The sequence below is a fragment of the Rhinolophus hipposideros genome (assembly GCF_964194185.1).
Source record: "Rhinolophus hipposideros genome assembly, chromosome: 14".
Taxonomy (NCBI): Eukaryota; Metazoa; Chordata; class Mammalia; order Chiroptera; family Rhinolophidae; genus Rhinolophus; species Rhinolophus hipposideros.
This window is the reverse complement of record NC_138060.1, coordinates 19,463,600-19,486,146: the sequence shown is the minus strand read 5'-3', so window position 1 is coordinate 19,486,146 and position 22,547 is coordinate 19,463,600. Positions and strand designations below refer to the sequence as shown.

The window sequence follows — 22,547 nt, the reverse complement described above, 5'->3', positions numbered from 1 at the left end:
TATTAATACTGTTTACTTTATTCTTTAAATCTATTTTCATGCAGGTTATGTAAAAGGCGAGAGCATTTGCATTTTCCTAAATCCTTTTATGGGATGGGAGACCCTGTAAGCCTGTGTGCCAGGCAGTGCTGCATTCTGTGGCATTTCTTCTAACTAAACTAACTGCTTTGGAGGAAACAAAGGAGGGGCCCACTTGTGGGGTACCCCTCCCAGTACTAAGGGTAACACCCTGCACATAAGTACCTGAAAAACAAAGCATCACAAAGTGATACAATCGTATCGAAATGTAAAAAAATCTTGGTTTGCATTAGCTGTCTCTGTGGCGAAGACAGCAAAGGCAAGTAATAACCGTCCATCCTCTCCCTGCTGCCCTCTCCCCAGCACGTCGTCCAGTGCGTCTTTGTGGCCATCCGGACAATTGGCAACATCATGATCGTCACCACCCTTCTCCAGTTCATGTTTGCCTGCATCGGGGTCCAGTTGTTCAAGGTACAGGGACGCGCCTGGGAGCGTCTCTTCTGGGAGAAGCCTGCATTTGACTGTCTGTCTGTTTTGTACCCAGGGCAAGTTCTATCGCTGCACAGATGAAGCCAAAAGTAACCCTGAAGAATGCAGGTGAGTGTCCTGAACACAGGAGTGGGCAGTTTGGAAGAACAAATAGAAGACTTCAAGGATTTACTTGGGCTGGCGTCTCAGAAGCCTCAGACCACAAGAGGCCCATGTGCTCAGCTCACGGCTGGAGAGATTGAGGGTGTTTGTTCTGCTTTCATTGGAGGGGAAATTCACATAACAGAAAATGAACCATTTTAAACTATGCAATTCAGTGGCATTTAGTACAGTCATGGGGTGGGGGCAACACCCACCTCTATCGAGTTCCAAAGCTGTTCATCACCCCCAAAGAATAGATACATGATTTTTGATGTTTGGGATAGGATCTGTAAACTGGAGGGGAAAAAACCCACAAAATCCTAAAATAACAAATATGAAATGCCCCAGAAAGCTCACCCTACTGCCACGGGACGATTTTTCCCCAAACCAGAACTCGAACCTCAGCTCTCATGTGTTCAGGTGCTGGCTCCCCTCTTCTGACAGGTTTTTCAGACTGCTTCTTTCCTCTGGCTCCCGTCACCCACATTTTGGCCATGTTTGCATTCACAAGAACGGGCAGAGGAGAGAGAAGGTGGGAAACACTTATGCCTCTTATCCCAAGCTGTCCAGAAGAATGCAAAGGCAGACCTGGAGCCATTGCCTACAGTTCTAAGACTGCAGAAGTCCATGTTTCCCCATCCGTTTGAGATGTCACTGAGGTCTGGCTGCTGGTGCTGCCGCTGCTTATGTGGGTTTGGGGTTTCTTTTCATCCAAAGGTGTGGTCATAGAGCACCAGCTGCGAGGTGACTTGTGGTTTCTGCACCTCCAGGGGCGCCATGCAGGTGGGCTGTGGGCTAGAGGGCGCCCCCTGGAGTTGAGAAGCACAGTAGCAGCGTAGTGAAAATACCTCCTCTGCCATCTTCAAGCCTTTGCTTCCTCACCTGTGAAATAAAGACATTGGGCGCCTTCCCAAAATAAAATTCTAGGAGAAATATTACGTGCCAGAAATTACAGAGTTCTCTGGAAAGAAAACTAGGAATATTGTTAGTATAAAGAGAAGGAATTTGATTAAAACTAAAGTGCAGATAAGAGGACACCTTGGCTTATTTCCCAGAACTTACGGAATTCTCCGCGGCCAAAGCGTTTGATTCTTCAATGTATACGTTGAGCCCATTGTATATGAGAGATGTTTATTGTTTGGTATTTTCATTTGCTATCAGGCATATGCCGGGTGTCTGCCTAGTTGCTCTGGAGAATGAATACTCATTACTCTATAGTTGCTCAATGGTTATTTGAACTGGAGAGTAAATTAAATGCAGGACAACAAAAGAGAAACACCGACTATGCAGTGCTCAGATCTGTGACTTGGCCGAGCGTGACTGTGCCTAGCGGTGTGGGATGGGGCAGCCGTGGCTGATGTCACGTCAAGCCATGATGACTCACATTTCTTTTCCTCTCCAGGGGGCTTTTCATTCTCTACAAGGATGGGGATGTTGATAGCCCTGTAGTCCGTGAGAGGATCTGGCAGAATAGCGATTTCAATTTTGACAATGTCCTTTCTGCTATGATGGCGCTTTTCACGGTCTCCACTTTTGAAGGCTGGCCTGAGTAAGTATAGAGGGCGGACGGCTTCAGGGAGGCTCCTCCTTGCTTTGGGGCACTGGAGGCCGAGCCATCTCTTCTGGAGTGAGTCCTGCTTTTTTCTCCACCGAGTCAGGCTTTTCTTAAGACGTTTAAACTTGGGGCCTCTTGTCAATCACTTCTTGGCCCATAGGGCTCCTCTGTCTGCTTAGGCAAATGATTAACCTCTGTGGCCAGCTGACAGGACTCTCGGATTTGGGAAGCAGGGATGGCATAGATCCCAGGGGGTTCTGAGATGCTCCTGGGGAGCATCTCTGGATGGGAACAGCCCTCAGAGCCATTTGTCGTGCCAACTCCCATTGGTAGCCTCGTCAATAAAGCTGCCATTACATTAAAGAGGGTCTTGGCAGTGTCCCAAACCATCCATCCATCCATCCATCCATCCATCCATCCATCCATCCATCCACTCATTCCTAGTGCTAATATGTTCCAGGCACGATGGCTGGTATTGTGCCATGTCTTTCCCTGACACACACACTTCTCATTCATAAAATGTGCTTTTGATACCAGCTCCCAGCAACATGCTATGTTAGGCACTGTGGAAAAAACAGTTATCTCAACATACTTCCTCCATTCAGGGCCCAAATCTAATTAGCGCGTCACGCAGTGAATCCAGAGGGGAGGGTCTGGCGTGTCAGAGATGGGCAGAATAGGATCCTGGCTTGAATTTTTACAGGTAAAGTAAGAAAAATGGAAAGAAGGAAGGAGGTAGAATACAAAAGGAGGGTCTGTTGTATCTTTGCTGTTCTCTGGTGCTCCACCACCTTTAGCTCCTGCCCCCAGAGCACATATACGTAGATCGGGTCTGGCATGTCAAGTTCCCATGCCCAGAGGATCTGTAAAAGGTGGCTAGGCTGGCCTTCTCAGGCTGGCAGAACCCTCTGGATGCATGGGAGAGTCGTATATCTTTATAGGAGTTGCTGTTGGTAAAGGACGGTTAGGTGGGGCTTGTTCATTATGGAATTGGTTCTGACGGGGAAAGAGGCATGGAGTAAGATCCTTCACTCCACAGAAGTTTTGAGTCTCAGGTTTTGAACACTGTGCATTAGCAAATCAGGGTGGCAGCCGAGGGGAAATGAACAAACTTGGGGCTTGGGGCTCAGAGGAGCCGGCCTCAGCTCCTGGCTCTGGCTCTGAGCAGGGTGACCTTGGGCACTTAGATCCCTCTCTGAGGATGACAGTGATGTCTGCCTTTCCAGAGGAATGTGAACGTGTGTGGCACAGTGCATGCAGGGGGTGGGTGCCCTGGACGTGATGAATCTGCCTCAGAATGAGGGTGAATTTTACTTGAGGGTTTTACAGTAATTTCTCCTCTTCCTGTTGAGTTTTACTGGGCATATATTTAATTTCAGTGCATATTTCATTTTAGAGAAGCTCTCTGAGTTCTTTGGAAATCCCTGCTTGCTCGCTGTTGTCTTTGTTGTTGTGTATACAGTTTTCAATTCTGCCAGTGTCTAACATGAGACGTTCTTCCTCTTTTCTGTTTGTTGAGTATTTGTGAAATCTTTTTCTTCTTCAGTTGTCAAAACATCAATGAACACATATATCCCAGTTGCTCCCTACATAGGTTCTGGGCTGCCTGTAGCCCTACTATGTCCAGGGGCCTTGGGTGGGGCTCCAGTGAGAGATCTGATAGCCAGTGCCCACGGTGGCATTCAGAAGAGGGACATGCCGGGAAGGCAGTGGGGCTAGGCGGCCTGGGCTGAGAGGGATGGGCAGTGCTCACTTGGTATTTCTGCTCTCCAGGTTGCTGTACAAAGCCATCGACTCAAATGGAGAGAATGTCGGCCCCATCTACAACTACCGCGTGGAGATCTCCATCTTTTTCATCATCTACATCATCATCGTCGCTTTCTTCATGATGAATATCTTCGTGGGTTTCGTCATTGTCACCTTCCAGGAGCAGGGAGAGAAAGAGTATAAGAACTGTGAGCTGGACAAAAATCAGGTTAAAGTCACACACTGTTTGGGCTTCCGTCCCTCAAGCAGGAGAGGAATGGCTTCTCTTTTGATGGCTGCCCCATGCACAGAGAAGGGCGACACCTGTGTCTGGCCCTGGGGCTCGGGCCCTGTTCAGAGCATACCTGTGGCCAATTGGAGTCATCGCTGTTGAAAGTTAGGTTCCAAGATATAGATTTGACTTTGTCATTGTGGAACCCACCCCCAGACCTGTGGGGGAGCAGTCAGAGAGGTGCTTGGGCCGCCTTCTGTGGTCATGACCCAGGGCAACTCAGAATCTTGTAGAGTGGTGTGCCCAAGGGCCAGAGGGCACCCAGTGAGGCTCCCGGAGTCCCTAATGACAGATGTTCTTTTATCTCCTCAGCCTCAGCACTCTTGACATTTCAGCCTGGGTAATTCTTGTGGTGTTTTGTAGGATGTTGAGCAGCGTCCCTGGCCTCTTCTCACTAGATTCCAGTAGCACTCCCCTTACTTTTTTGGTGACAACCGAAAGCATCTCCAGTCACTGCCAAGTGTCCCCTGGTTGAGGACTGCTGACTTAGGAGGAAGTATGCTGTCACACCACAGGGAAAGTCACTAACTTTAAACTTGGGACTAAGATTGCACTGGCATCATTCTCTCTTTATCTAGCATCTTGTTTCATCTAGTCTGATAGAAGCCGGGGCTTTGGTTCTGTTGTGTGATGATGCGAGGGATGATGCTGTCCTACCTGCACCAGCTGTGGCTGTGGGTGTGTCCCCGCTCCTGTCTGGGCTCGTTCCCTTGTCTCTAAATTGAGGGCATTAAGGAGTTACGCCTAGAGGTCCCTTTCAGCCCTACAAGATTGTGAGATCGAGGTTCTGCTCTGGGAGTTTCCCCCAGGTCCTCTATCGATAGCATCTGTTTGATGATGAGTGAGCAAGAGTCATCTGCCAGCCTGGGCTTCCTGGGGGAAGTGGTGTGGTGAGTCAGTCTGTCTTGGGCTGCAGCCATACCACTTGTGGGGGAAATGAAAGCAGTCCTGGCTTGGTTTGTTAGGAAGATGTTGCTTTGAGTTCTCAGGGAATCCCTTCAGATTCCACCAGTGACAGTGAGAGGGAGGCCTGGCCCAGCTCTTCACCCCTACAAGGAAGAAGTGTCAGGACAAGGCCCAGGCTAGCCAGGCAGCACCAGAGCTTAACTGAGGTACAGAAAAGGTTCAGAACAGGGGTCCCTGCGGTCTGTGTGAGGTCACAGCAGGACCAGCTCCTAGACAGAGAGAACCTGTGTGAGGTCAGAACCCAAAGTCCGGGCAGAAGAATGGGTGGAGGTCCGGGCCTAAGAGCAAGCAGGGCTTGATGCAGAGCTCTCAGGCCAGGAGCCTCCCTCAGGGCTTCTTGCAAAGGGTGGAACAGTCTCAGCTCCACAGTGAATGGGAAGGACAGTGCTCTGGCTATCATTACCGACCCACAGGTCCCAGGACACAACCAGCTCCCGAGTCTCAAAAGCTCCTAGCTAGACACATAGCTAGCTAACCTTTAGACACTTAGAGTTAACACACTCTGGCTGCTGAGCAGTGTCTTGAGAGGGTCCATCCTGCAGCAGCCACGGGGCTCCAGTCTTGGGCAGTGAACACAGCCCCCCTGGTTCTTGAGGATTTCTGTGCCTCTCATGACATGGTTTCCTTTCCTGGAGGACGGCATGGGTAGTACAGATGTAATCCGCCAGCAGAGAGGGAAGGCAGGGAGAAGACTTGGGGCAAGGCCTCCTGACTCTGCTTGTGGGCTGTGGGACCTCAGGCGTGCAGTGCACAGCTCTGGACTCAGTGTTGTAAGGAGAAAAAGAGGGGATCGGCTTACCCCCCAGGTTGCTGTGACGGTCAGAAGAGGTGATGGAGCTAGGGCCCCTTTGTCAGTGATGCAGAGTGGTGTCCCTGGGGGTCGTCCAGGAGTTTTCCCGAGCGTCCTGGTCCCTCTCAGCAGGTGCTGTGTCGGCTCTTTCAGGGCAGGGGAGAACTGCATCCTCCTTCTGTAGATGTGCTCTGGACCCCTCATTGCTCTTTTCTGCCGTTGCAGCGTCAGTGTGTTGAATACGCCTTGAAAGCACGTCCTTTGCGGAGATACATCCCCAAAAACCCCTACCAGTACAAGTTCTGGTACGTGGTGAACTCCTCGCCTTTCGAATACATGATGTTTGTCCTCATCATGCTCAACACACTCTGCTTGGCCATGCAGGTAAAAACGGAGACACGTGGAGATGGGGATCATGTCTAGGCCTTCTACACAGTCCCAGGCCCCAAAGTCTGAGGGTGGAGGGCCACCCTTCCCAAGAGGATGGGCTTGATTTTCTTATGAGTCTGAGCTGTAGTTTGGCCAGCGTCCCATTCTTGGCTAACAGCTGTCATGTTAGGAGTTTAAGATCACTCTTTTGATTAAGAGACTGTCTGTACAGTGTGACCATAGGTAACATTTTATAGAGCCTAAGCGTGGCACTCAATTCTATAAACCTTCACCGTGGGCCTTCTGTGGCCAGTGAGTGGGTGAGGACCAAAGCTCTGTCTGTGTAGAGTTGGACAGACAGAGTTTCAATTCTGACTTTACTCCTTAGCAGCTGGCGACCTTGGGAAAGTTATTTAAATCCCCTGAGCCTTCTTTCTTTGTTGATAAAATGGGAAACCTCTCATATCTACCTCAGAAATAAAGCTTATGCTAGATAATTTATGTCAGGCACTTTCTTCTAGGCCTGTCCCAGAGTAAACACGCAATGTTGAAAAACAACATGAGAGTCACATTCCTGTCCTCAGGGAGCTCCCAGTATGGCAGTGGGGAATCTTCCAGTTCATGGAGGACTGAGTTTGACCTGAATGACAGCTATTCCTTGTTCACGCTGGAGGCAAGGAGTGCAACTCAGTTCAGTTGGCCAAGTTGGATTACAGTGTATTAACAGTGTTAATGGTATTTATAACGTAATATAATGGAACATAAGTAACAGTGAGCCTTTCCAGCAATTATGTTATCGAGTTGCACTAAGACAAAAAGAAAAGATCAAGGACGAGATTCAGTTTTCACATGAACTTTAAGAACTTGAGCAAATCAAACCAACTCCCAGTGCTGCCCGGAAAATGGGTCTAAAGACAGCCAAGGATACATGTTATGGCACTTTCCTTAAATTTAAGAATTCTTTATGCATGGGAAAGACCATATGCTGATGTAGGGAAAAGAGTAAAGTGAAGGTCATGCTGCCTATAATTGAACATAGAACTAAATGGCATAAAGTTCGTCCCTAACCAAATCCTGCCTTTGTACATAGATGTTTGGGTGGGTTCTGCATTGTGCCTGGGTCAAGGCCCTGCCGGAAGAAGGGGTGGGTTCCTTTTATCCTGAGCAGAGGAAATGGATGTCTTTCCCCTTCTTTATCCAGTCACACGCGTCTTGTCAAGACCTTATGACCTCGTAGTGCCAGTGGAGTCCCTGGGAGAAGGTTCTGGATGGTGGGGGTTGCTCTGTGCCCAAGTAAGGGGTGGACCTGCAGGGAGTAGAGGGCTGGGGCCTCATTTTGCGGGCCTGAATGGGCCTCTGAGAACGGCGCATCTGTCTCCATCCACAGCACTATGAGCAGTCCAAGATGTTTAACGATGCCATGGACATTCTGAACATGGTCTTCACTGGGGTCTTCACCGTCGAGATGGTGTTGAAAGTCATTGCGTTTAAACCTAAGGTGAGTTGCTGAATCCACTTTTCAAAGGCTGTTGCTGAATCACCCCAGAGAAGCACCAGCTTCCTGTCAGCCTTGTGTTACTGAATTATGTTGAATCGTTCTGGCCGCTAACTGGGTTATCACCTGAGAACATTAAAATCTGATTAGGGCATCTATGTACATATGGGAAAAGAAATCTTCAAAAACAAAACCTCATAAAAACAATTCTGAGAAAAAGAAGAAGAGAGGAGAGAATCGGGAATTTGTAGAACAGAGATTGTTTTGAAACCTGGTTTTGTTTCTAGAATAGCATCGATCATGCTGTCTCAGGGAAATTTGCTTATTATTTGAGCATTAGAGAAATTGTTTTAACATAACACATCACAAAGAATTTGGCCCTCATTTTATGTTTAGATTTCCAGAATAAAGGCACTGGTTTTATTTGTTATTGGGCTGCTGCATCCTTTTTCCACCTTTTGTGGAAAGTTCAACCAGCTGCAGACCTCTCGTAGCCATACTAGTTTTTAAATTTAATTTAGAAAAATTTCACTTTAGGACAAAACAAGACAGGAAATGCATTCAACTCTGTTGGACTACTCAGCATATTGTGTCTCCTTCGGAAGGAAGGGAGTCCATTTCCACAACTGTCAATGTCTGTAGTGTAAGAGACAGATAGTAGAGTGTTGAAGAGCACGCACGGTTCTGGGTTCAGATTCCCCACTCTTCTCTAGCTAATCAAGCAAGTGCTTAATTGCTCTGTGCCTCAATTTCCTCATTTGTAAAATGAGGACTCTAATAGTCCTGTTTCATAGAGTACTTGTGAGGAGGGTGCCATGCTTAAACGAGTGCCTGGCAAGTACTACCATGCTGTAGATGTGTCAGTTCTGTTACTATGACCACGACCCCCGCCCCCACCGCCATCTTCAACTAACGATGTTCCCTTGTTCTGAAACCCTAGACAGAGGAAATTCTGGCTGAGCTGTGGGACATTTGACCCTTAGTTTCTTCTCCAGTTGCTAGTTCTTTTCCAGCAACTATCAGAGTGAGAGAATCACAGAGTTCAGTGACCCAGTAAATATGTTCGTCTGTGTGTGTGGTATCTGACAACACTAATGTAAAACTTGAATTATGAAATGATGATTTCACATACACCATACTTACGTGGAATTCTAACTCAAAACTGTTCCTTTCTTCAATTTAAATAAATTTCTGTGCAATTTCTACCAGCTCTTTGTGGACCCAAAAGAAAGGACACTTGTAAGTGACCAATTGGGGTGATTGCAGTGCCGTCAAATTTGGCAGTGTATGCATGGCCAGAGGTTATCTACTGTGACTTGTCCATATCTACATATATAAACATTTCCTCTTCTTCCAAACTCATCTTAATACCCTTTGGAGATTTTGGTTTGCTTCCCGCTCACCTTTACTTCTTTGAATAATATTTGTCTGGACTGATGGAAAAGTTTGCAAAGAAGATCAAAAGTGCTTGAAAAAGGGAATGCGGAACGTTATCTCCGGAGCATTTCCTAGATCCCCTTGCCATGTCTTCCCTTGCCTGGTGATTAAGCTTTGAAGTTTTTGAAAGCTTGTTCTAGGCTGAAGAGAAGGCCCACTTGCCCATGGCATGTGTGTGTGTGTGTGTGTGTGTGTGTGTGTGTGAGAGAGAGAGAGAGAGAGAGAGAGAGAGAGAGAGAGAGAGAGAGGGAGGTAGGTGAGTGCACCCTCTGGTAGCAGGCCATTGCACCAATGGCTTGTTGCATGCTACTCTGCCCAGTAAACCACTGATACCAAACTCAGGAGGAGACTTGAGTGGTGTGTGAACAGACTGGAGATACCAAGGAACAATAAGTAGCTAATTTATAATCAGTACTGATTGATCAGAGTTTTAAAATGAGTGATTTCCGCTAGAAATTGTGCTGCTTTGTAATTTTACTCAGCAAGATATTTCCTTAGCATCAAACAACCTCAGATTACAACTGAGAGACGTTTTATAACAGCAATTGCAGCCTCTCGGTGCTTGGGGAGCACTTTCGCATGTTCACCGAAGCCGGGGAGAGAGAATTTATGCTGCAGTGTGCCTAGAGGTGCGGGGGAGTGGCTTTGCCAAGAAGCAAAACTCCTCTGAGAACACTCCCTAACACTTCTTGTCTTCTCTTCATTGTTAACCATAGGCGAGTGGGCTTTCTCTGACAAGTTGGTGAGGGCCTTCCTTCCCAGTGAGAGGGGGAGTCGGGCTGAGGGACCATGTTGTAAAGGTTACGGAGGGAAGAATCTGAGGAGATGGCCACAAGGGACAGAGGATTGGGACACCTAGCCCAGCAGTCTCATCACAGAAAAGTCCTTGTCTCCTGTGAGGAACTTTATGACAGAGTCCCTTGGGACTACAGTCTCTCCAGTGAGGGACACACCTTCTAGGAGAATGTGTCAGCATCTCTGTCAGGAGAGAAGGGGTTGCAGCTGTTTTGTAATACAAATACAGAAAGTGAAGCTGCACAAAATTCTTCCTGATAGGCGAGAAGGTGCTATAGGGGGAAGCGTTAAAGCAAGTTGCGAAACCTGACCCTGGGGACTTCTTTTATATAAAAGAGCTTGACTGAAAAATGGGGCATCCTGAGAGGGAGCGAATGAGGAGGGGCATGGTCCCAGGACCCACCAGGTGAGACCACTCAGCCTCCATAAGCAGGAAAGGCTGAGGTGGGCAGACAGAAGTAGGAAACGCACAGCTGGGAGCTTCCTGGTGGGGGAGCTAGGCTCACTGTGTGGGAAGAGTGGTTTTGAGCACTGGTTAGGTAGCAGTGGGAGGTGGTGAGAAGCCAAAGAGCCAAAGGATTAGAGCAAAGCAAGCAAGGTGTTTAGTGTGTCATATCAGCTCATCCAAATCTCGACTGCCCTCCTCCTTTCTGAGTTACTCTCACTGCTAAACCAGTTCCCTGCCTCTGGCCTCGGCTCCTCTCCATTCATCTTCCACATGCTCCCTTTGTAAAGACAAAGTTGACTGTGCTACTCTTCCAATGAAATTCTGGTGCTGGACACCTATTGCATGAGAAACACATATATTTTTCTTAGTTGAATTTCAAAGTCTTCCACCAAACCTTGGTCCATTTACATTTCTGCCTCATTTCCAGCTGTTCTCTCTTTATCATTCCTTCTTCCCATCCCATCCTCAGCTGTTAACATGCTAGACCTTTCCATGGCACATGCTTCTGTCTGGAAGGTCTTCCCCTCCTTGTTAGCTTTGAAGGCCTGTCTGAAATGTTAGCTTCTCTGTGACACCGTCCCCACCGACCCAGCACATGTGTGTCTGTCAGATGCTTCTGGTGCATTAGCGTCATCATTACTACTCCGTGTCTCTCTAATAGCTGATGAGTAGCTCAAGATCACAGGCTGGGTCTTCCTTGTCTCATCCAGTTCTTGCTATGTGCTGCTTACTCAGTGAAGATTGGGGGAATGAAGAAAGGAATGAACGGACGAGTCTGGAGGTGCAGCCTCTTGGCATAAGACCTGCTTTTCTATCACAGACTATTTGGGCAGAGTGGCCAAAGTGAATGTTATCCTTTAAGCCCCCACTTGACCTTTGGAAAGGCTTCTGTGCATTAGAAAGCTTACAGTTACAGTTTTTACCAAAAGTTGGCACTATGGGCCACCTCTTGAGTCAAATACTGCCCAAACAAGCCCTGGCAGAAACTGGTAAGTGATGTACCTGCCATTGTCAACAGTAAAAGATGCTCATTTGTATAGACTTCTTCAGATCTTCAGATGAGAGAGACTGCAGGCAGCTAAAAGAACCTGGACTAGGGCTGCTTTTCTTATTTCCTGTTTGTAGCTGTTTCACAAACATTGCCCCCTACGTGTGCCAAGCCTATGGTATATTTTGGCTGGAGAGCCAGGCTCTGCTTCCAGGAACCCGCAGCCGAGTGGGAGACAGACATCAATAGGCAAATAGAATAGAGTTCTTGGAAACAATGGAGCTGGCTGGCCCCAAGGCCCACATTAGCCTGGTTTATGATTTTAAATTTCTGGAGTCAGATTGTTTCTGAGTAATTGATGTTACTATTGCATGTGGCTGACCTGCTTGGTCTTTTCAAGCAAGTGGGGCTGGACAAAATATAAGGGCTGACTGTGGCTGGGCTGGTGGGGACTGATGGTTCCATTCGAGGGGTCCTGGCCTCAGAATTCAGCTGCAGGAGAATGTTGTTAATGGCCGAGAGAGATAGAGATGAGCCCTGCTAAACCAATTCCCTGCCTCTGGACTCGGCTCCTCTCCATTCATCTTCCACATGCTCCCTTTGTAAACACAAAGTTGACTGTGCTACTCTTTCAACGAAATTCTGGTGCTGGACACCTATTGCATGAGAAACAAATATATTTTTCTATAGGAGCCCATGTCTAATCTTTTGGTTACACTAGACTTTGGTGTGGAAGGGGTGGGGACTGAGTCATGCTCACTTGACAGTGATTTTATTACAAAGGAGGCTACTAAACAGGGAAACAGGATGTGGGAAGAAAAGGCGGGCTATCATTTTCTGCCTGCCTTGGACCGAGGAGAGCCACGTGGTTAGAGCCTGTGATTCCAGCCACCTGTGCCAACTCAAGCCTCCTGTCGCCTGGGTTAGGGGTGTCAGGCTTCAGTGCAAAACCCTCTAGGATTTTCTGACTGTGAGGGATTCTCTGGAGAGAGAGTTGATGAGATTGCCCAAAAGTTCCAGGACTCCAAATGTCTAGCCCCTATGGTATTGGTTTAAAGTGATTTTATACAGCGCCATGGGCCAGAATGGCCCCGTTGGACAACAGTTTGTTAGCTGATGGGAATGACCCAAAGGCGAATACTGATAATGCCAGAGAGAAGCTCTTCAGGAGTAAAGTCCGCAGTAGGTGGGAGGGGCTGGTAGCCAGTGCACAGGTGGTGGGCGTGGCCTTAGGTAAATGATGTAATGGGAGCAGCAGAGCACATCGGTGGGCGTGGCCTGGACTGGAGAGGAGGAGGAGCATGAGGTCTTCTGCCTGATGTGTATGCTAGAGGCCCGGCTGTCACTGCTGACCGTGGATGTTATTAAGGCATCAGCTCCTCGCTAGAGAAGAGAGGAAGGATCACCACCCACTTTAGCTTTTGAGTTGCTATTAAATCCACGAAGGAAAGGGCGGGCCCTGCCCCTCCGAGCACAGCCTGCGCAGGGCTGCTAGCCAGCCACTCTCTGCTACCCATTCATGACAGTGCAGATCATTCAAAGAGAAGCTGTGTTCCTACAGTCACAGCAGCACCCCATGCAGCGCTTGCTCCAGTTGACTTTTTGGGTCTGTGATTTTCTCCAGGAAGGAAGCGCTGTGTTCCTTTATGTCCTGTCACAAGCTCGTTTTCTCATCTCCAAAAAGCTTGACTGGCGTATTAGTAGCACTAGTCCTCTGAGTGGCCCATCTTTCCTCAGTTTTGCCAGCCCAGAATCATATGTCACGAGGGGAAAAACATCTAGGTGTAGGATGCGATATTTTTTAAGTAGACCGTCCCATTAGACTTGGATACACAGGTCATGAGAGTGGGTGCAGGTGAACTCCTCTTGTGGACGCGTTGGAGGACTGCAGTAGGGGTCTGGGAGGCTGGCAGTCGAAGAGAATAACGTGTGATGGAGGCACTGTGATTGTGGGAGGGGTGGACAGAGGTAAAGAACGGGTCAGAAGTCATGGCAGTTCAGTGGGAAAATCTTACGTTATTTAAGATGAAATTTTGTAAAAACCCCAGGCATCGGTCAGTGTCATAGCTCCCGGTACATGCACCCAGAGTGACTAGCAGTAACTAGAATAAACATCCCTACGCCAGCTGTTGGGACAGCCAACATGACATTTTCTGTCATGTCATCAAAGGCGGGGGCTCTGCCCTGGCTTCCTCTGATCACAAGTTCAGGAACCTGACGCTTCAAAGTACCTTCTGTTCCGGTTTTCATGAGTCAGCACGAAGCATATGGAGTTGTAAGCACACTGGGCCCCTTTTTTATGTTATTCAGATCTGAATTTTTATTTCTAAAACACGTTCTGACTTTCTGAAAAGACACAGTGTATTGACAGAGTCGTCGGCCTTGCTGCCGGAAGCCTCTGTGAAAAGTGCTGCCCCCCCCCCCCCCGAATCAGGCTTCACGGGGGTGCTGGGAAACAAGCACTAATTTAGCACCTACTGTGCTGAATCCAGAAGAGGAAGTAAAATGTACGGCACGTACATGTGGATTTCTAAATCGCACTCCTAGAGACGCTGTGCCTTGAGAATTGTCATGAGATATGAGGACCTGGAAAAGCAAGAACTGGGGTACGTAACTGATAGGGTACATGTTGGCAGAAGAGACTTTGCAACGTGTCAAGCACTCACTGGGTCCAAGGCTCTGGACTCGATATGGGGGTTCATGGAGGAGGGGACTGAATCACCAGCACAGGCCGCCTTCTCGGAGGCTCCAGCATGGGGGACTGGCGAAGACCCCAGATTCAGTGATCAAGACATGAGAGAGATACACAGTTTATGTGACAGCGGTGGGAGTCAAGAGGATCTGAAGAGGTCCCCTCAGGGAGGTAGCATTTGATCTGACCTTGAAGAAGGACGAGGATGTGGGCAGATAGAGTTGGGGCGGGGAGACCAGGATGACAGAGGCATCAGGAGGTGGGGAAGAACCCAGTGGTAGTTTTGAGGGATGGGAAGGAGTCCTCTTAGCCTGGACGGTGACAGGGAGGAGGAGAGAGCAGGGGCTGGGTGGCAAGGAGGAGCCTGTTGTTGACCTGGGGCTTCCATCAAGGACAGTGGGAGCCCCTGAGCCTCCCCATGCTCCTCCAGTGCTCTTTGCCTCTGCAGCACCTGCCTGGCTTCTCTACATGAGCCCCCGTCCCCACAGCCCAGAGTCAGCGTCTCTGCCTCGACTCCGTGCCTTGGACCTGTGTGTGTTGCTGTGCCTGCCTCCCTGTCAGCCATTGCCACATACTCCTGTTCCTGTTAGACCCAGACTTTGTGAGGACAGGGACTTATCTTGGGCACACACTTTGTAATTCTTGTTGGACTGGTGAGGAAGGGGAAGGTTGCTGGTTTGTTTTCAGGGCACAGAGATGAGAACATATGAAATGCCTGGTCACAGTGCTCTTTAAGTGGAGAAGGGAAGTGGGGTGCTTGGGGGTCCTATGGAAGGAGTGGGAGGGCCTTGCTCTTCCCTCAACATGTGAGGGTTTGGGCTTGTCACCCTGAGTGTCAGGGCAGGGTTGCCAAATGCCTCCGTCTATCCTACTCTCTTTGGTGCTACTCAGGGCCATGGGTCTGCATTGTGTGTGTGCACGTGTGTGTGCGTGTGTGTGTGCGTGCACGCATGTGGGCAGCCTCTCACACATGCAGGTGCACACCATCCTCTGTCCCTTTGCACCAGTGGACAGGATTGTTGCCTCCGTGTGGCTCTCCCACCCCACTCCCCACCTGGTTGCTATGGGTGCTGCGGGGCCTCGGAGGTGTCCCCATATGGTCCGTGTGGCGTTTCGTTCCTATATGCTCATAAATGTCTGCCCCCTGCCTGCTCTGTCCAGGGGTATTTTAGTGACGCCTGGAATACGTTTGACTCCCTCATCGTAATCGGCAGCATTATAGACGTGGCCCTCAGCGAAGCTGACGTGAGTATGGCCTGCCCGTGGCCGCCTGCCTCTTGTCCTCTGTCTGTGCACATTCCGTTCCCTGCCCCACACTGGCGTCACCTGGACAAGTCACAGATCCCAATTTCGCAATTTCCTAATGAGAGTGGTGGAAAAGAGGCCTTTCAGGATAGAGCATTATCCCGGGCCTTTTTAGGCACAAATCACCTTGTGGAGGAGTATTTTGCAGCATTACCCAACTCACGGTAGGCAGGGTAAGATAGGCGTCTCTAACTGTTTTTATTTTCTGTGTCTGCAGTGATACCCAAAGTGACGTATCTATAACATGTTTGTTTTAGGGCAATTTTTCAAGTAGCTGGGTGACATGATGCTAGAATATTCCCCTTTTGTAACACTGTCCTTTTCTTCTTTTTTCCTGTTGTGCTTCCTCTCCTCTGTGGCTTCTGAATGCTTGCCCTAACAGCACTATTTCACTGATGCATGGAACACTTTTGATGCCTTAATTGTTGTTGGTAGCGTCGTTGATATTGCTATAACTGAAGTGAATGTAAGTAGCAAACTTTGTGTCCTACAACGTAATTGTTTTCATTAAGTCTAACCTGGAGGGCCCTAGAAACCCTACCCAGGGATCTCCGTACATTTTAGAAATTCAGGCACGCATTTCTTTTGAAAGACTAAGAACATTTTGTGGTTTCCCCACCCTCTTCCCCCGAAAGAGAGTAGAGAAGTAAATGTAGAATTACTGTTTGGGGAACTAAGACATTATTTTAAAAGAAGATCTTGTTAGAACGTTACTGGCTAGGAGTTAATTATGTGAAGAATGTGCACATTGTCACTCAGTAGCCGTGTGACCTTGGCACGTCACCTGACTGCTCTGTGCCTCGGTTTCCCAGCTATACAATGGCATTCATAACATGTGCCCTGGTACCTACAGTGGTTCTGTGAGGGCACAGGAGGGAAATTTGTGCCCTGAGCACGTAGCCGCTGCTGCTGCTGTTCTCACTTATGCTTTGTGTCTGCTGAGTCTGACCGGTGACACTGGGGAACGTCCCCCATCCTAGCTCCCCAAACGGTGGTGCAGACTGAAGGCTGCCCAGTACCAGCAAGAAGGAGGGTTTAGTGCCTACCAGGAGGGATCAGTACTTCTTTGTTGCACTCAGTTGAATCCTTTGATGAGGGAACAAGCACAGTAGCGGCATGGTAGGTGGAGCAACACCCCGCCCCTTCTAGAAGCATCCTGAGAACCCTCCTTCAAAATTAAGAGGCTTGAGAAAGAGGAGTAACCCCTCCAGGTGGTTTCTTTCAGGTCTGACCCAGGCCTAGACTGGATAGACCAGAGGGAAGCAGAAAGGGCCCTGCCCAGCTGGTCTGTCCCAGTTCATAGTGGGTGTGCAGTGTGGGCGTGCCCAGGTTGTGTAGAGTTCTTCTTGGGGACAGTGAAGCATGGGGTGGAACCATTGTGCGGTGTTGGCTTTCTGCTCCACGTGGCCAGCCCAGTCCCCTCCTGCACGCTTGCTGGGAAGGGGCCTCCATGCTCTGCTTGGCTGATATCTGCACGATTGTACAGTCCATCCTGGTGCCCAGACAACCTGTGTTAAATAATGATGGTGAAATCCTTTTATTCAGCTAGTTTTGAGGCCAGGCTGATTCTGGAGTATAGAGTAGTGGAACGGCCACCAGCCTGGCAATTCCCAGGCCTGGAAGTTCTAGTCCTTGTTCAAAATGACTTGTTGGATCTGGGCTTCACTTCCCTCGTGGATCAACTGGGGTAGATACTATCTGCCCTCCTGCTTCGTAGCTATGTTGTGGTGATAAAAACGATATGAATATTTGTGAAAATCCTTGCTAAAACCGAGTGGTAGGAGATGCAAGGGCATTGTCAGTGTGGATTTGTTAGGTCATAATAGATGAAATGGACTGCAAGACACTAGCATGGCCATGAAGGGCTGATTTAAGCCTCCTAACACTCAAATTCATGCCATGACTAGGTAGTAAAATGGTATTTTACTAGACCCAGGCACATACATCCCCTAACCTCCCTAAGCCCAAGCTTATGAAAATTTCACTTCATGTGAAATATTCCACAAGTCAGCTATAAAATTGCCATTCAAAATGTGTAAATCATTCTTGGTTATGAAATAATGTGACACTAATGGGAGGACAGCAGGTCGCTAACTGGGTTGCGATGGGCTGTCTGCTGAGTTTACGACTAGACATCTGTCTGCGTAATCATCTTACAATACAAAGGGCTTATAACCGACATCAAAGTCTACTTACATAAAAATTTTGGAGGACCCTGATGTAAGTCAGCGATGGTCTATAATGGAAATAAAACTACAATTTGAGCAGGTCTTCCTAGAGCAGTTAGTGCTTAAAGCGCTGTGCAGTTGTTGGGTGTAAATGCTTAGTTTCTGGGTACCAGGATGTGGCCAGGGTTTGTTCCCTGAGTGAATAAGCCAGCTGTCTAATGCCGGTCCCACCTGCTGGCTGGGGGTGTGTGGCGCTGGTACTCAGCTATACACAGCCCGCTTCCTGGCTGCCTCACCCTATGCCAGGGCCAGGAGCCCATTGTGCCTGTCCCCTCTGGCCCAGCCTTGCTCAGCAGTGTCTCAGTGATGTCCACCTTTACGTCTCGTTTTTCAGGCAAGCCGCAGGTCTACAAAAGCCCACACTAACTTCTCTAGTTAGCATCTGACACTGGGGCGTCTATACAAAAGAGGCTGTAACTGGGCCAATTCCTGGCATGCAGTCGACTTCCCAAATCTGGTTATCATTCCCATACTGCTCTTTCAGTCAGTGACCTTTCCCCTGGTTGGATATTCCTTGAGGCCACGCCTTCCTCAGCTGATGGCATTGCCACTTCTCCGCCTGGGCCCGTAGAGTACCGCTGGGGAGATGTCAGCTCTGTGGTGCTGGGCCTCAGTGCACAGCAAACGCTCAGGGCCACCTTCTCATTTGCTCAGTTTTTCAACACATGCTTAGTGGACATCGAGAATTCTCAGGCCTTGGGCTAGGCTTGGGGGAGGCACAGAGATAAAAGAGACTGGGTGTTCTTAGCCTCTGATGGTGTAACTATCTGAGTAGAGCTGTGGACTCCTACACCCCCTCACCCACATGTGCTGAGTCCCCCAGGGGAGTAGTACACATCATGTCCCTTAGTGGCCTTGTCCCCTGGGTTCCTGGGTCAGCTGAGCACGAACACTGTTGGTCCATTGTTGGCTGTTTGTAGCTGCCATCAGTCATCATGATTTGCAATATTAACTTGCCATGCTCTCTCCCCTACCTCTGTTGATCTTTCTTTTCTGTTGCCTAATTGATTTTCATGTTGGTTTTATTTTTAGAAAATTGTAGCGGCAAGTATATATAAACATATATACGGTGAAGTCCTTAAAGCAAAAGCACTTTAAAGACTGTATACTTGTTTTTGGCTTCCTCACCTTTGGTTTTCACTGAGTTTCACAGGACATGCTCTTGGTCACGGTCATCTAAATTGTTTCCCATCCCATCGTTCATTGTCTCCAGCCTGGGGCCTGAGCCAGGGCCATCTCGGTCAGTCATACTTGGCTCTGTGACTTGCCAGCATAATCTTTAAAAATGAAAGATCTGGCTTGGAAATGGAAAAATTGAGCTTGCGTTTGTATTCTTTGCAAAAAACATTTTGGATGGCCCTTTCCATTGTCCCGCTTGCATGCTCACCCGGCCTTCTCCATCCTGCTGCCCCTTCCCACATCCCCCGCCTGCTGTGATCATGGTTTGATAGCTCTCATGACGTGTCTTCGTCACTTTTGGTCACATCACCAAGCTGCTAAAATGTCAGATGATGACTGGTGGGCTCACTTTTGCTCCCTCTTTGATGCCTGTTTGCTCCTTGAATGGTGACATGACCCGGCAACATATTCCCCCTAATCCAGGGAATGAATGCTGCTGACATTTAGTCTTTTCCCAGTGTCATTATTGCCGGGGAGGCAAAATACGTCTTTAGAAGCCGTGTCTGCCTTGTCATTACTTACTGAAGAGCCTATCAATAGGGATAGGCTCAAAAATCAATAGGGAATTCACTCCCCGGGACCCAAGAATTGCCCCTGACTTGTCAGGTGCCCAGTTTGGGCCAGGTGTCCAAAGGCTGCACCCAGCTTCTTCTTCTGAACCCACGGTCATCAGTTTGTTCAGTCCTCTAGTCCATACGCTCACCCTTTTCTAGGGACCAGGTTGCTGGTTTCTGGACACAGACTCAGTAATCCCAAATACAGAAGCCCGTCCTCCCAGAGGTATTATATGCCAGGTCAGAAGTTGTCAGAGAGAGACTTCCTCTAAAAGCTGGGTTCTCCAGGATGCTTCAGGTTAACTGGTTCTGGGAAGTTGGTGTGCTTCCTGTCTGAATTGAAAAACTGCATCCTCTCAGCTTTTCCAGAACAAGACGGGAATTATTCAGAAAAGTGCAGAGTGATTCTTTTGATTGCACTTGGCAAACTGAGGGTGGTTTGGCTTCGGTAGTTGCAGGGGGCTGGCTCTGAGCCTGCATCTCCAGAGGCTGCTTGAGAGCCCCATAGGAAGGGGCTGAAGGGAACATCAGCAGAGCCCTAGGGACCTAAAGAGCTTTCCTAACCCCGGCACGTAGTTTAGTCTCCTGAGGCTGAAGGCCCTCTCCCTGTCGGTTTCCCAGCATCTCAGGGTTGGAAGGAGCTACTGAGGTCATCTGATCCAAGCCCTGAGATGACACTGGAATTCCCTTTGTTGAAAACTGATCACATAGCCCCTACCGAGTGAGTCCTTTCCCAATCTCATGTCCTCTAGGAGTGGTTGTGGTCCATCCCAGGATCCAGCAGAACATCAGCTCACTCATGGTCCATTTCTGCCCTTCACCAGCTCCCTTGGTTTCCATAGCTTTCTCTATCCCTTGTAAAGAAGATGGGAATGGAGGCTAATCTCTTTGCGTACAAGTACTGAACCCTCATGAACTCCAAAAGAACTCACTACTCAGCTGTCACAGCCTGAGTGGACTTTTCCAATGGTCCCACTCTGTCAGGCCAATCCAGACCTAAAAGGAATTAGCTGATGTGGGTGACCAGCTGAAGATGTGGCCCAGCTTTACCCTGGCTCAGGACTGCAGTTCTCAACTCTGGCAGCACATTCGAGTCACCTGAGTGCTTTTAAACCTCCTAAAGCTCAAGCACAACCCCCATCAATTAAATAAGATTCTTTGGGGTGGTCCCACCCCAAAGGCATCCAATTTTGTTAAGGCTCCCTAGGCAGTTCTAATGTTCTGCCCAGGGTGAGAGCTGGCCCGCCCTTTTTACCAGGCTGATATTTGTAGTTAGAGCAAAGTCATCCTCAGGGTCCCTCCGATTTGTAAGATATTTTGGCAACTTGCACTGTCTCCCAGTGCTGCCTGGGGCATCTCTCCCGCAGCCGTCTTCCTGCCCAGTGTGGCACGGGGGGCAAGGGCAGGGTGCCGCAGGCTGCACTGGGGGTACACACAGCTTGATGTGCTGTTTGTTCTTTCCTTCCATTCCTGCATGTCGTGCTGCCTTGTCCCTCCACAATTGCTGTCTCCTCCTCCTCCTTGTGTTTTTAAACAAAAGAATATTCATGGTTTCAAGTTCATAGCCCAAGATTTGTCAGACTTCAAAGACATCAGTTGAAAAAGAGATGTGCACTTGAAAAGTCAGTTTGGCTGCTAACTTTCCCATATCATAAAGAAGGGCGTTATGCAAGGTCTGTCAGACTTGGAGTAGGATAGGCAGCAGGAAGCAGAAGGGGTTTGGGCTGGATCGTGGGGTCAAAAAGAGTGTCTTTTCCAACCACAGGCTCCTCACTCTCTTGCAGGACCAACTCACAGGTTCTGGACATTTCAAAAGTTTAGTGTAGAGGGCTCTGTCTTATGCACACTCTGATCCCCTTGAGCATAGGCAAACAGAGGCACGCACGCACGCACATGCACACGCACACACATACCAGCTGCATGGGCAAGACAGAAGCCCTCCTTCACACAGCCCCTGAGAGACAGTGGGAGACAGTGAGAACTCTGGAAAACAAATTCCATCATTTGTTAAAGTCTTCTGTTAAAAACCACCATCGGTCCCTTCCAGGAGATGTTTTTGTTTTGAGGTGAGATAATAGCGGAGGAAAATAAAAATAATGACCTGGACGTGGGCAAACCATTGCAGAGTTCACCTTCTGAGCACCCCAAGTGATACAGGAACCCATCTGTCACCCTGTCAGGACCCGTTAGTCCTGAGTTTGTAGGCACATTGCTGAATTTCAGTTGTGATGCTATGTGCCCAAACTCCTTGTTTTCTATGAATTTTATAGAATTTTATGTGTGGTCTCAGGAGGCAGCTGTTGACGAGAGTGAGACTTTGGAACAGAGGCCTTATTTCCCTCTATCCCTAGGGAGGAGAGCCCATCAGATGAGTGTGTGTCTCCATGTGTTCACACACATCCCTTAGCTAGACAGAAAGGCTACCCAGCAGCCCCGGAGTGCACACAGCAGTGCTGGGCCCCCAACCGGGAGAGCCTCATTGCTTTATCAGTCACCAGGTAGACCAGCTGCTTCAGTGGAGAAAGAGAGTCCATCATTTCCAGACTCTTGTTCAGCCCTCACTGTTTAATTTTAAGATGCCTCCTGATACTTGTTAGAGGTTGCTTACAACCTCTGCATTTTCTGAAGCACTTATCGAACATGTAATAAGTGCCAGATACCGTACTGGGCACTGAGTGGAGTGAGTGAGGTGAGGTCCTTGCCCTCTGAGGGCTTCCAGCCTGAGGAAGGAGGCAGGTGCACACAGGGTGATGAGCGCTCTCCTTTGGCACCTTGGGGCCCGAGTGGCGGGAGCCACACCAGACCTCGATGAGATGTAACCACTGAAGCTCAGGGCTAGCTTATCTCAAGCTGTTTATCCCCAACAGCCACACACAGCTGAGCTTTGTCTTCTTTGACAGCAGTCTGAGCTGTCAGTTGGGCAGTGAAGCCTTGGGTAGGGAAACCAGCCCCTTTCCTGCTCCCACTGACTCAGTCTGTCCAGCTCCCCAGCAGCCCCGCTACAGAGGGCAACATAGGGACACTGCCCAGGTGTGTGGGCCCAGGAACAGAGTGTGGTCC

General features: G+C 48.8%; 1 protein-coding gene across 9 annotated transcripts in view; it reads left to right on the top strand.

The window, feature by feature from the left end:
• Positions 1-22,547, top strand: part of CACNA1D (calcium voltage-gated channel subunit alpha1 D) — a 308,623-nt gene that overhangs the window by 237,556 nt on the left and 48,520 nt on the right. For 4 of the 9 annotated variants that reach the window (XM_081073054.1, XM_081073051.1, XM_081073055.1 and 1 more), the window contains exons 24-30: positions 382-489; positions 563-615; positions 2,051-2,197; positions 3,977-4,178; positions 6,223-6,381; positions 7,754-7,864; positions 15,383-15,466. In XM_081073054.1, coding sequence (XP_080929180.1) covers positions 382-489; positions 563-615; positions 2,051-2,197; positions 3,977-4,178; positions 6,223-6,381; positions 7,754-7,864; positions 15,383-15,466 — 864 coding nt within the window. Of the gene's footprint in view, positions 1-381; positions 490-562; positions 616-2,050; positions 2,198-3,976; positions 4,179-6,222; positions 6,382-7,753; positions 7,865-15,382; positions 15,467-15,908; positions 15,993-22,547 lie in introns of all 9 variants that reach the window. The other 5 variants (XM_081073050.1, XM_081073052.1, XM_081073049.1 and 2 more) reach the window with 2 other exon arrangements.